This window comes from Eretmochelys imbricata, chromosome 13 (genome assembly GCF_965152235.1).
Source record: "Eretmochelys imbricata isolate rEreImb1 chromosome 13, rEreImb1.hap1, whole genome shotgun sequence".
NCBI classification, from domain to species: domain Eukaryota; kingdom Metazoa; phylum Chordata; order Testudines; family Cheloniidae; genus Eretmochelys; species Eretmochelys imbricata.
The window spans coordinates 15,905,148-15,919,959 of record NC_135584.1 but is presented as its reverse complement, the minus strand read 5'-3'; the positions used below and the strand labels follow the sequence as shown (position 1 = coordinate 15,919,959).

At 41.1% G+C, this 14,812-nt stretch overlaps 1 protein-coding gene and 1 long non-coding RNA gene across 6 annotated transcripts in view; one reads left to right on the top strand and one right to left on the bottom strand.

Annotated features, from left to right (window-relative positions):
- Positions 1-14,812, bottom strand: part of ADNP (activity dependent neuroprotector homeobox) — a 43,584-nt gene that overhangs the window by 19,439 nt on the left and 9,333 nt on the right. For 2 of the 5 annotated variants that reach the window (XM_077831703.1, XM_077831702.1), the window contains exons 2-3: positions 9,927-10,085; positions 7,383-7,454 (exon numbers count right to left, since the gene is read on the bottom strand). The exons of 1 other annotated variant lie outside the window; for it this stretch is intronic. In XM_077831703.1, the coding sequence (XP_077687829.1) occupies positions 7,383-7,454; positions 9,927-9,963 (109 nt within the window). In that variant the 5' untranslated portion in view covers positions 9,964-10,085. Of the gene's footprint in view, positions 1-7,382; positions 7,455-9,926; positions 10,122-10,553; positions 13,280-14,812 lie in introns of those variants that run through there. 2 more of the 5 variants (XM_077831705.1, XM_077831706.1) reach the window with 2 other exon arrangements.
- Positions 9,084-10,556, top strand: LOC144273169 (uncharacterized). Its single transcript, XR_013347741.1, has 3 exons — positions 9,084-9,212; positions 10,010-10,132; positions 10,432-10,556. It is a non-coding gene; the product is annotated as an uncharacterized LOC144273169 (long non-coding RNA).

Sequence of the window (14,812 nt, the reverse complement as noted above, 5' to 3'; positions counted from 1 at the left end):
TCCACGCCAATCCTGGAGGGCTGGCAACCCTATACAACGGTCACAGGTCTACTATACAGTTTTGCTAGTATAACTTTCAAGTTACTCTTCCATGGTCAAACAACAGGCTGTGACAGAATTGGATGTGTCTACCAAACTGTGAACTCCATTTTCTATTCCAACCTTCATTTAATAATGTACCCTCCATTTTGGATTAGAACATCCATTTTGTATTAGGGACAATGGCTGACGAGCCATCACAGGGCAATCTAGGGCCATCAACTTTCATGGTTTTGCACTAGTAGTTGAAAGACTATATGACAATGACTACTTGCGGCACCTTAGAGACTAACAAATTTATTTGAGCATAAGTTTTCATGAACTACAGCTCACTTCATCAGATGCACTCTTATGCTCAAATAAATTTGTTAGTCTCTAAGGTGCCACAAGTATTCTCCTTTTCTTTTTGCGAATACAGACTAACACGGCTGCTACTCTGAAACCTGTCATATATAACAATGGACTCTCTGCACTGAAGCCTGACTGAGGGCTTGGTCTACACTGGGAGCTAACATCAGCATAGCTATCTCTCTCAGGGGTGTGAAAAATCCACAACACTAAGATGTAGCTATGCTGATCTAACCTACAGTGTCTACAGCTTATGGAATAATTCTTTTGTCGACCTAACTACCACCTCTTGGGGAGGTGAACTGCCTATGCAGACAGCAAAACCCCTCCCTTCGGTGCAGGTAGTATCTACACTGAAGCGCTACAGCAGTGCGGCTGGAATGCTGCAACTGTGCATCTGTAGCAGTTTAAGGGTAGACATACCCTGGAGGAAGGCTGGAATTTCCCAGCTGGAGCACACAGGCAAAAAAGGGCAGTGGCTACTGCAGCGAGAGGGCTCTCCCTGAGCAAGAGGGTCATTCACCACAACATGCTGGAAGACCAGGCTCGAGAGAGAAGAGGATGCAGAATGATCAGTCTTTCAGGCTAGGCAGACCTGACTGGACTCAGAAAGGGTTACATCATATTTTTATTGGGGGGAGGGGAAGGAGTATCTCAGGGCTAGTTGGGATTTTGCAACGATCACTAACTCTCTAGTACTTTAAGAGCGATTATGGCTAATAAATTCCTTTGATAAGCCTGTATTCCTTACTTACCTGACACATTGTCCCTGAAGGAGTTAATCAAGAAGCTGAGCATGCCTACAATGAAATGGAACTCAGAGAGCATGTATAAGCAACTGGAGTTGCTGGTTTTGGAATTTATAGCAGCCGGGCTGGGGAGCCCCACGTCCCAAGGAAGGGTGGCAGAGACAGGGTCTGAACCTGGAAGTGTCCCATAAGAGACCTAGAGCTAAGAATAGCGATTCTGAGGGCTTAGAAGCACATGTGATCCAGTGGCTCAGTCTATTCACAACAATCTGGTGTCTGTCCAGCAAGGGGAACTGGGCCAGCCTGTGACATGGGGTGAATTGTTTAGCTATAAATTAGTTACTTCTCCTTTTGAAGGTGTCACCCAAACTCCTGAGTACTTAGCTAATGTAATGTAATGTAATGCAATAAGGTCAACTGATATTGGTGCTAATACAAAGCCTGTTGTCCTCAATGGGAGCCTTTCCAGTGCCTTCAAAGGGTTTTAGACCAGACCTGTTATAACTCTGAACAGACCTCAATGGAGGATTACTTTTGCTTCACTGCAAAGTGACCTTAAATATAAATTTCACACAATGCAGCATTTGGGGTACAAATCCTAGCTATCTGCTCTTACAGTTTTATAAGCTTGTCAACCAAACTATATCAGAAAAATTAAAATGGTGTGAAAAATATTGCATAACATCTTTAATTACTTTCTGGATCACAGGGAGGTGTGTACACCAGGGCTCTGAACAAAAACAGAATTATAAAAATTGTGGAAGAATTTTGCTTCATTGCCAGAGGAATTAACAGTATGAATACCCTAGATGCAGAAGACCACAAAGTTACTCCACTTTCTACGGACACATGACAAGAGCAAAAAAGATAAAAAAAGAGCTCTTAGTAGGCAAACTGAGTTTACTCATAAGAGGAATTTTAAACCAGTCCTGTACTCTTCATGATACTGGCAGCTCAAATTCCTCATTTAAGTATTCTAGTATTTAGATCTACTCACTCTTCTGCAAACAGACCCCAAGTGACCTTCAGCTCCTCTTCCTGGCTCTTTAAATTCCAGATGAAGAGGCAGCTGCAGACATGTAGTGGCCATTTTAAAACAATCTAAACTATTGCAGATTGCACAGCCTCCTCTATTAAGTTAATTTACTTTTCTTTGCCTGGTAACTTTTAAACCATATGTTAGCCTTTAACAAGAATAATCACCTTCACTGTATGGTATAAAACTGTGAATTTCACACCTCCAAACTAAGGTAGCTATGTAATCCAATCCCCTTAGCAAACCAGGTACCATGTGACAGTTAGCAACCCAGACAATCACTTCAAAGCAATGGAAAAATAGAGGGTTTTTGCAAGACTACTAGGAAAAATACTAAGTATTAGAAAATGTTAACTAACACTATGTGTTAACACTCAGTATAGACAAGGACTGAAAAGTCAATGTTTTACACAGTATTAGAAAACGCTAATGGTTTTCCTTGGAAGGTAAAAGTCCCTTGCTTCATACCTAGAGCCCCATTTTCCACAAATTCAGAACAAAACAAAACATACAAAACTAAAAATGAAAAACTCATCCATCAGCAGTAGCTCCTGATGCTTCTTTCCCCCAGGGCTTTGTCCGGCTCCCCACTCAAGGTGTGGCAACGTGGAGCACAGGGTCACAGCAGTACTCAGGTCTGGTCCAGCTGCCTGCCTCTCTGTCATGACAAGGGGTAGTCAGACAAAATTTAAGTGATTGGCATTGCAACCTGGTGACAGAGGGACAGCTGGGCCAAACCTGAGCACAGCTGCGATGCATGCGTCAGGCTGCAACACCCAGAGCAGGGACCAGCCCCAAAGAACTGCTGCTGCTGTGGAGTGAGTGTGGGTCAGGTTCACTCTGCAACAGCCCCCGGGGCCTCCCAACCCTCTTGGGTGTCAGCACTCCCCCCCCCCTTGAATAAAACAAAGTAACAAAATTCCCAAAATTCTGTGAGAGAGAGAGAGAGAGAGGCTATTTTTAGAGCCTCATGACACTTTCTTTTATATATACATATATTACACCCTGACATTTTATATCTATATATCTATTGATAAATAACTACATAACTAAATAAATAAAAGAGTGTCACAAGGCTCTAAAAATAACCAATATTCACAACCAGAAAGGTAAGAACCCACAGGAATGCATGTGTCCAGGGAATGTACCCCAACTTGCCACAGGTGCTTCTTTCTCACACAAAGGAGAAGAGGAAAGAGGAAGCTTCACCACATACCCTCTTGCTAAGAAGCTTCCCTCTTAATTTAATCCCGGAATGAACTAGTTTCTACTCCAGAATGAGAAAAGCCCCACTTTCCAGCTTGTCTACAATGACCAGGCCTTTTACAGAGAAGAATCTCTGAGTCCATCATCTCTGTTACTCCTGTACAGTCATTTTATAGACTCTGAATATAATCAAACTGAACAGAGTTTCTCTATTTCATAAGAAAAATTGCCCCTTGAGGTTAAAAAGTGACTATTCAGAGAATACTACATTTCTGACACTGAGCAAATTTTGTCACTTTTTAAAAGAGGACAATATTTCCTCTGACTTGAGAACGTCACCCAATCAGGTGTACCTGAAAAACAGAAGAATGAGAGACTGACATTTTTGAAAGTTATTCAGAAGATTAACTTAATAGTGGTTTGATGATCCAGGGCTTCATTGCCCTTAAAGGAGGAGACATTTTATATGACTACTGTTCTATACCAATAAACACAGTAAATTATTAGTGTCCATAATTCCACGATCTTTTCAGAAATGTTGTGGTAAGACCTATAAACAATCACAAAGGAATAATTTTACAAGAAACCATTCCTGCACAAAGGAACCAAGATAACCCAAGCTTTTCCTCATGGTGAAACTTTATCACTTCCTCAAAGCATTACAAATCCAAAATTTTACCATCTCCTCATTAATAAGAGGTCAGTTTATGCCACTTGGAAGACTACAATTACCAGCATATTTGGAATTGCCAGATAAGCTTCTACATGTATGAACCTAGACATTCCAGCAAGTTATCTGCACATCCAGAACTTAATTTGCAAGGAGCTACTTTGCGAAAGTGCACTTTTCCAAACAAAAAGTCCTTTAAAGCACTATACAAAAATTGAATCTAAGAATATTTTACTTCTATTTAAAAATGTCAAATTTTGAAATACCGAAGCGTTAGATACCCCAATGCTTTTTAAAATGGACACTGAAGTATTTGCCCAGTACGGAACCAAACATGCTTTTTAAAATAAATAAATAAATAAATAAATATGTAAAGTCAAAATCACAGATAAGTTTTCACTCCTTTCTTGTGCACCTCTTTGGCTGTCTCAATCCCTTTGTGATTTCTGTGCACCATAATTCTAAATTTCACTACACAGCTGCCAGTGGAGCACAGACTAGACTGACTGGAAAACAGAATTAATCAAGAAAAGGAAGATAACAAGGAAGTGCTGTTCTGGCATCAGAAACCAAAATTAGGAAGGAAGAATGAGAAAGAAATAAAAAGAGAGCAAAGGGAAGCAACAGAATGTAAAGCAAATGCATGAAAATAAATGTAGCTTGAGTACATTTGTTAATTCATAGTGGTACTGAGTTTTCCTGGCAGATGGCTCCCAGAGCTGTGCATTTGTTGTGCAGGGAAAGCCTTCAGAGTGGGGGTTGGCAAGGTGTCAGAGAAAAGTAGTGTTAGGGCAGAATACTGCCAACTAATTAAAGAAACAAGTATTTTTCAAGTCAGTTGTCACAGCAAGCAACTTTCCTTACCCTACCCCTATAACTCAAAAAAATTCAAGCCCTCTAACTTAGCTCAGGGGTGGGCAAACTACGGCCTGCAAGCCGTTTTAAGCCGGCCCGCAAGCTCTCACCGGGGAGCGGGGTCTGGGGCTTGCCCCGCTTCGGCGATCCAGCCAGGGTGCCAGGTCAGGAGCCGCACCATGTGGCTTGGCGCCGGGTTGGGGTCCGCACCACACAGCTCCCAGAAGCAGCTGCATGGCCCTGCACCTAGGGTCGGGGGCCACTCCACATGTAGGGGCCGGAGAAGGGACATGCCACTGCTTCCGGGAGCTGCTTGAGGTAAGCGCTGCTCAGAATCTGCACTCCTGAGCCTCTCCCCACGCCCCAACACTGATCCCCCTCCCACTCTCCAAACCCCTTGATCCCAGCCTGGAGCACCCTCCTGCACCCCAAACCTCTCATCCCCAGCCCCACCCCGGAGCCCGCACCCCCAACCAGAGCCCTCACCCCCTCCTACACTCCAACCCCAATTTTGTGAGCTTTCATGTCCCACCATACAATTTCTATTCCCCGATGTGGCCCTCAGGCCAAAAGTTTGCCTACCCAGGCCTCAGCTAGTTTATCTGGAAATAGCTAATGCTATAATAAAATGTTCTGTACAAGTTAAAATTAGTATGATGCCATATTTAAGGAAAAACACAAAATGCAACATAATAGCAGCAATACTAGGGTTTCTCACCTACTTACGACTTAATCTCAAATGTTAAAGCACAAATAAAAATTAAAGGCAATCACTGATTTGGACATTAGGGCTGAGGTTTTCAAAGCTGCCTAGACAATCTGGATGCCTAGCCAGTGGCTTTGAAAATCTGAGCCTAAATCTTCAGCCCTAAGTCAATTACTGTGAAGACAGAAAACTGGTAGATAATGAGATGGAATTTAATTCATTTCTGACTTCCTGTCTTTCCAAACTATCACTGCTGTGTTACTATTTACAATCAGTTGAGAAGGAGTATTGTTCCATGGGTGACACGTTAACATGAGCCCTCCTGAAAAGTGTTTACTGTTGTCAGTATCCCCTAGATAGCACAGAAGCCCACCAGTCCTGCAAGAATAAACACAGCAACATCCAAAGCTGTAAAGATGAGAGCAAATAAACATCCAACTTACACATGATACCATCCCTTTATCAAAGGGCTCTATATTTTGAAACAGCAGAGGATTTAAACTGATTGAGTATCAAACTGAGCACTCCAGAGGGCCAGATTCTCCTCAAGCTCAATTCCTTTGCCAGCTTACAAGTGCAGAGTTGGGATTTTATTAACATTGCAAGTCATTTTTATAATACTGGATAGAAAGGAAAATCACATGAGACTTAAAAAATGTGATTTTAAACAAGAGGGAAGCAATTTCTTGCTTATCTACTGTGCACTGCTATTTATTTCTACCAATTAAATGGATATTTTATGAGACACTGCAACACTTCTTAGACTCACCATTTAAAAATACTGAGCCTGTTAGATAATTTTTTAAAGTGTACACTGGTAACTTCACACTAATTTTTATAAGGACAACTTCCCTAAAATGCTATTTTCCCTCCCCAAAATTGAGGCTGCAACAGGAAAACCAATAACTATGTTTCTGGGTGACATTACAAATTATATGTATATAATTTTGACTCTTTCCATGAACATATTTGGGTAATCCTTCCTCTCTATGCTGTGACTATTTTACTCTTGTACAAAAGTATGGAAACTTTTGAGCACTTCAGTGACTTGGATTAGTGTGATGAACTGCAAAAGAAAGTGTCAGATCTGTGTACACACAAGAGATGGGCAAGTTTGCAAATACTTGTATGCCCTAATAGTCATCTCTGCCACTGCGCTTTTTGGAAATAATGCAAAGCGTAATCTGTATGCACCTGCACTCAAACAGCCAATCTTGTACACCCTATTAATGTAAAGACGACTTAGTCGGAGTTGGAATAAGTCCCATCTTATTTACCTAAGAAAACATGTTTTTATAAGCAAGTTACTGTGTTACACAGGAAAAACAAATCTGACATTTCCCTGGGATGCACCATGACATCAAGCTGTTTTTGACAATAAGAGGCACCACTACAACCAAACTTTTTGAACAGATGGATTTTTATTTGGAAGCTTGTCTCCCAGCTTCACATCTAACATATTCGCAAATATTTTAACACCTGCATTTTAAAAGGTCAGAACAGCAAGAGAGACCACAGAGAGAATTTATACTACTACAGCTATACTAAAAAGACCTTGCTCTAAATCTTTACACATTTTGAAAAAAGTCTCAGTTTTGCTTTTCTAGTTGCAACTCTTCAGCTCCATAATCCAGCTGTGGCCTAAATACTCAGTGAAGACATTCTAGCAGGTAAAACAGGTGAATTATTAGGTTCAACACTGGATGCCCAAAGTTAAGGCCCAAAACTAAGTGCAACTCAAGCAGTTTAAAATATAGTCTCTATGACCCTCACCTTTAATATGGAGGTGCAGCCCATGGACACTATTGGTTTCATGCAATGTTCCATCTTGTTCCACAACCACTCCTACAGAGAAAACTTGACAACAGTCTATTATTTCATAACAGACCCTAATCTTGGAACACCTCCCTTTTCCTGTGCAAAAGTATATTCCCTCTACTTGAAGTCCATTTTCACTTATCCTTCTAGATGACTGAATTGTATTTAGTTAAATCAGTTGTAAACTACTCAGGGCAGGAGCTTTTGCTGTGTCTGCAAAGTGCAATGCAGACTATACCATTGCAATGCAAACATTCAAAAGGTTATATACCCCAGCTGATCTACGTTAGAGGGGAAAGACCTCCAGATTTTTATAGTGAATTTGAAAAAAGCCTACCACTCTCTCACATATTAGGTATTTCACATTATGTAATCTTTTCCTGTCATCTCTACAACAGCAGACACATACTAATCCAGAGTCGGTGGGGGTTAATCAAAAATGCTAGTGACAAAGGTTTAGCATACCAAGTCAAGCATAATTGAAATGGACTAGCCAATACACTATCTATATAGAGTCTACTGTGTTTGTAGGATGTCTGTCTTGATGATCTACATAAAGCAGAGGTAGGCAAACTACAGCCCGTGGGACCGTCTTGCCCAGTCCGATCTCCCGGCCAGAGAAGCTAGCCCCCGGCCACTCCCACGCTGTTCCCCCTCCCCTGCAGCTATGCGGCAGCGCGGCTTGCACCCGCCCAGCTCCCAGGCTTTCAAATAAGCCTGTTCTGCCACTCTGAGTGGCAGGTGGTGGGGGGAACGGGTTGGATAAGGGGCAGGAGGTCCCGGGGGGCAGTCAGGGGACAGTTGGATGGGGCGCAGGTTCGGGGCAGGGGGCGCCTGTCAGGGGCGGGGGTGAGGATAGGGGTTGGGGTAGTCAGGGGACAAGGAGCAGGGGGGTTGGAAGGGTTGAGGGTTCTGAGGGGGGCAGTCAGGAGGTGGACAGGGGGTGGGGGTCAGGCTGTTTGCGGAGGCACAGCCTTCCCTACCCGGCCCTCCATACCGTTTTGCAACCACGATGTGGCCCTCGGACCAAAAAGTTTGCCCACCCCGACAAAGTCCGATCTACATAAAAACTGGTTTGTTCGGGCTTGTCTACACTACGCAGCTTTTAGCAACAAGACTGTATCGACACAGTGTAAATGCTCTGTCGGTATTTTGTCAGCACTTTTGCCAACAAAATACTTCCAGCCCCAGGAGTGGCATTACCTTTGTCGGCAGGAGCGCCACATTCACACTGCCACTTGCGTCGGTAAAACTTTTGTCTTTCTTGGGGGGGGCTTTTTAAAGTACCCGTGAAAGACAAAAGTTTTGTGGACAGCATCGCAGTGTAGACAAGCCCTTGTTAACATCTATAACAACTTCCAACTTCACTCAATCAAGACGTGGAGAGAGGTAATCTCTGTTTACCAAATTATGTGCATTTTTCTATTAATTGATTGTGCTACATTTCACTTTGCAGCACCCTCTCCTTTTAGTAGTTTCTCTATTAGGTAGTTATTTCTCAAAAAATACTTAACAGCACAACCAGGATTCAATCAGCATACAGGACAAGCACTGGTGCAATTCTCAAATTGCAAATCTTTAAAACAGATTTAATTTCTCCATTGGTTGTAAACCAGCACTACATTATTGTTGTTTACTAATCCAAACTTTATTTATTCAATACAATTTTCAGTGTACTTTATCTTTAGCATTTCATCAGTACTTTGATTTTATTCCAACAGATATTATGAAGAAACCTTAGACTAATCTAAATATCACATGAAACTGAATAAGGCTGCTGTAAAGGTTGGTAGAGTTAAAATTTTACTTTTTTCCTTCTATCCATTTGGAAAGTAATTTTTTTTCCCCTTTTAAATAAGGGGCCTTCTCTCTTCCCCCTACGTTCCTCCCATTATACAGAGCCCAGCTACTCAGCATACTTTTCAGAGTAATTTATGTGGAAATGATTGAAAATGTTTTTAAACATTTCATTTACAAGCTTCCAATGAGTTATAAACAATGAAGTTGTCATTTAAAAGTAACATATACCTTGTAAAACTAAGGAATAACTTCACTTAAAGGGACACTCAATCACATTTTTCTCAGGATTATTTTATCTACGCATTACAAGTGACAGCTAAGTTTACTATACAATTGAGATGAATATATTTCTTCCAGTTTTTTTACTTTGTGCATGACAGTACTTTGACAATCAGTTTCATCATTTACCCATATAATCAGCTTCCCCTTCTGTGTGTGTTTTTATACATAAGAAGAAGGGAAAACATTTTGTAAAGAGCCAGTAAAAATTAACTGTAAAACCAAGAAAACAGTCAGGGTGACTCAAACAGGTATGGTACCTGAAAATTTACTTTTTTAAAATGTATCTAGATTTCAAGTTGGTGTTCCTTTAAGTGTAAAATTGCCAAATTCTACACATTCAGCCCATTCCCTCAATTTTTTTTGCCCATACTTCAAACTCTTCCCATTTTTATTCAGTACATATTATGAGGCATTTACCTCCAAAATTAATGGTGCTTGGGTGTCTCAGACTCATTGGGCAAGTTTCATGCAAAAGCCTCCAAAAATAATTCTCCTTGCAGAACGCCCACCTCAGCGATTATATTACACCTACTGTGTGAGGCCAAAGCCCGGACATAGGAGAAGGCTCATATCCTGCTGTACAAAACAAAGTGTTAAAGACAAGAGATAAGAATGTAATAAGGGTAAGTCTTACATTTATAAATTATGTTTCATCATGAAGGACTAATGCCCATTGTGAATCATACATACAGGTATCACGACTGAAATAGAGGTACTGCTAGAGTTTAACCCAGCAGCCTTCCTTCATTGGCAAAGTTTCAAAACATTTTAGCAGGTTTTAAATTTTAAGCAAAAAATTCCTCTAGTTGACACTATAGTAGAATATTTTGATATTCAGAACTCAATTACCCAAACTGGAATTCCACCAGGATACCACAACTAACACTGCTATTCACATGCCATCTTTTGATCTCACAAGCAGTTATGGCTTCCAGTTTTACATCTCATCTGAAATACAGCACCTTCAGCATGACAGTGCCTCTACAGCCATGATTCATTCCTGATGAAGAGGTGAAGTGCCACCTACTGAGTCACCAACTGTACCTGTTTTCTCCTTGGAGGGTTTCCATCCAAATACAGACCCATCTTGCAATCTAGGGTTTTAGGAGATCATATAGCCCAGGGTAATACGGCTGTCAACCACAACCATGAGGAAATATATTCAGTAGGGCAAGATTCAGATGAGCAGTCTCATTCAGGTTCGTATCTGCTGGCACTAAGATGTGAAGTAGATTATCCTGGGTGTTGGAATGTATTAGACTATGTTCTATAATCCATTTGCTGCACTTTAATTCATCTCACTCATTCATGTTAATAAAAGAATCAATGTACTTCTATTTTAGGCAGGTTTTGAAGCAGAACAAGACAGGTAACTTCAGTGTAGGGAACCAGGAGTGAACAAATCCATCAAAGCTTCCAAAATATCTTTTAGTTGACCATTAACTTATTAGAGCTTTTCAGACATAGGAGAAAAAGTTTACCAGATTTTCCCCATGAGTTGTTTGATTCAAGTGATAGTCTCATGGATTTCAAAACTTTCTGACAACATCCACACCCTAATAAAGTATTGGCACCACTACAGGTACTGGATTAAGTTTCTGGAAATTTGTGGACTAAGTTTATTATGGAAATAAAACTTTAATGGGCTGATATGACACAATATAATATATTAAATACATAAGTTTAAAGCAAAGACTTAAAATGTAACTATTGTTTTAAAAACCTCAGAATTTACATTCTAAAGAAGAGATTTACATTACATACTAGTAAACTGGGCTATTGACTAAGATTGGGGGAACTGAGTTATTTTATTTGAAAAATATTTTTACTATAAACAATAAATTTATTTCCCTGCCATACTGGATTACTTTTCTGACAGAGGACTGGACAGAATGAATAGTCAGTCCTTTGCATTTCTGTCAAGTCCCGATCACTTCATATTCCTCTCTTCCACCTGAAGACCAATTATATAAACTACCTGCCTGGCTGAGGCCTGTTTGGAGCACATCAGTTACAATTACTACATCAACCTGAAGATGTGATCACTGAGCAAAGCAAGGCACTTCATTCTGTACCAGGGTCAAACAAGTCCACCCCCAAAGACTGAAACTAGTTACTCTACATGGTACAAATCATGATCATCAAGCCTCTGGCTTTTTTCTGAATTTTAAAAATCGTGAAAAGTTTTCTCCAATAGCAGAGTCTCATTTTACTGACACTTTATTACGGGTTAAAGGGAATTATTGGTTGAGATATAAAAAGTACAACACAATAGCATGTATCAGAACTGGCTGCAGCTGCATGCTTCTTATTCAAAGAAGTAAAACATGTTAGTTTCCTATGAGACTCCACTTTTTTCTCTGGCTTCACTAGTCAATGTACATTTTAAATGTGGTCTATTTCCAAAGACCGCCTTAGTTAATTATATGCAGTAGCATGCTCTGAGAAGCCAGCCATGAAAGTAGAATGAATAAAAGACTGTTAATACAACATTATAGTTGAGATTTTTGAACATACTATTCTGAAAATATTAAATTATGGCTCCCCCAGTAAGAGAAATGCAACCTCCTTGTGCCTATGAACTATTCAGCCATGTATCCTATTGTGCTCTGCACACCACAAGGTGAATGATGGGAGATGCCTGTTTACCAGGAGGGGGCTGGAACACTGGCACCTGAACATTCCACAGCAGTTGAGCCAAGCGGATTTGACCAGCAGGCAGAAACAGCACCAAGAGCCTGGGGGACAGAATAGAGAGAGATGGGAGAGAAAGCCAAGATAAAATAAGGAAAAAACACAGCAGGGTCAGGGACATCACAGAGAAAAAAAAACAGTGACAAAAGCCAGAGAGAGAAGTGGCAGAGAAAGAAAAGCTGACACAGAAACCTCCCTGAAAAGGTAAGTGTGGCTTCTGGATAGCTTTGTTCCTGCACTGAGAGGAATAAATGGTTTGAATCCTGACACAGCCACCATTTGTTTACATTAAATACTTCATTTTCCCTCTGTCAGACTACTCCTCACATGGTAGTAAAACAGCTCCAGCCGACTTTCAGAGGTGCTGAGCACCCAGAGCTCCCTGTGAAACCAATGGGATTTACTGGTGCACACCACTTCTAGAGAGTCACCACTGATGTTTCACTCTTCCAGTAACAGCTATAAACCTATGAAGGGGATTGGTTTTCAATATAAAACACATTACACTCGTGGTAATTTCTTTATGGACAACAAAAACACCTATTTCACCCCCACTCTGTCACAAACAACAGATACTGTACTCAGCTTGTCAGCTAGTAGGAGTTCACTCATGGTAGATCGATCCTTAAACAAGGGCTTGCTTTCACTGCTACAGTTAACGAGTTACTCTACTCAAGCTAACCTAGCTCGAGTGGACACACTGTGAACCACACTGCACTCAAACTACACAGAGCAAATAGATTTGCAGAATGAGGGGATTAGCAGATAATGAATTATACTAACTCCAGCTGTAGCCTGTAGCTGCATCCTCACTGCATTACTAGCTCAAACAGCAGCAGCACTTGAGTATCAACCCTGATGAGCCAGTAAAGCACAACTTAACTCAAACTAAAGATTTGGGCGTGTGGAGGGGAGTCAGGTTAAGGGTGACTGGAGTTATACCTTGAGTTAACACCGTAGTGAAGCCCTGAGATTAGTCTAATGGTCCTAACTACATGTATATCTATGGTGCAATCAAAGTTGTAACTGCAGCACATTCAGACATACCTGACCTACCTTTAATCTAGCTAGCCCTGACACCAATAGCAGTGAATAGGCAGCACAGACTTCAGTGTGGGCTAGACACCCAAGTGCATACCCAGACTTGTACTTGGGCAGGTAGGCCTCACTGAATCCCATGCTGCCATGGCTTCACTGCTATTGGCAACTGCAAACTACAAAAAGCTAGCATGGTATGTCTAACCACACAATCCGAATGCAGTGTAGACATATCCTATGTGCTCATAGGTTGTGTCCACAGTTAGACTGAGACTATGCTAGCTGCTTTTATAGGATGAAAACTTGAAAAAGACATCACATACTTTCTGAAAATGTTATATGTGCTAGTTTCAATACCAATATCACTATAACTTAAAGTAAGAAACAATTATTTCTTTATTTGTTCAGTTTGTTTACTTTGTACAGTTTACTTCATTATGTACAGTCAAGTCCCACCTCCTCCCACCCAACTAAATCAGTTTCTCCACTACTGGAAAGTCCAACTCCTAAAAAAATTTTTTTTTTAAATATTCAGAATATACTATTTAAGAAATGCTGTATCAGAAACTGAATATTTTAAATTAGCTAATCACAAAAATTCAGGTTGTCTGGCTCTCTAAACAAAATGATTGTTAGCACTGCTTCCCTGACCAATGTGAAGTTGTTCAGTTTCCCATTTTAACTGTTTATATAACCAAGTATATATTCCCTGGGGGGCTGGGGGGTAGGAGAAGTGATGGAGAGTTCATCAACAGCATGGTTTTACAACACACCTATAAAAATCCCTGTGCAGGAAATTCTTATGCATACTACATTTCCCTGCCTAAGACCACAGGAACAGCAATAATGAGCCAATGCTCGAGAAGTTCACTGTCTCTGATCTCTTTGGGCTTACAGTCCAGCTTCATGTTGGCTGTTCTTGCATAAGGGTCTCCAGCTTCCCATCATACATAAAGAACTCTAATGAAAGGCAGCCAAGGTTCTAATGACAGAAGTATCAACCGTACAGCTGAGATTTCTTCCTCTTCATTCTTCTTTTTAGGTTAAAAATCTCTCTCTCATCCCCTGCCCATCAGACAGGGATATTCTAACTCAGTGGTTCTCAATCAGGGGTCCAGGGCACACTGGGGGGCCACGAGCACGTTTCAGGGGGTCCACCAAGCAGGGCTGGCATTAGACTTGCTAGGGCCCAGGGCAGAAAGCCGAAGCCCCACTGCCTGGGGCTGAAGCCAAAGCCTGAGCAACTTAGCCTCACAGGGCCCCGGGCAATTGCCCTGCCTGCTACCCCCTAATGCTGGCCCTGGCTTTTATATGCAGAAAAACAGCTGTTGTGGCACAGATGGGCCATGGAATTTTTATAGCATGTTGGGGGGGCCTCAGAAAGAAATAGGTTGAGAACCCCTGTTCTAACTCACACTTCTCATTCTTTCTTGATTTCTGGAATTTTCCACTGGTACCAGAAGCTCCACCTAGTGGATGTGTATACTAACTGCACAGTTTGAACAGGAATTATCTATTTCCTTACCAACTGCTAATAAGCATATGTAATGTTAATAATGTTTTTGTTTTAA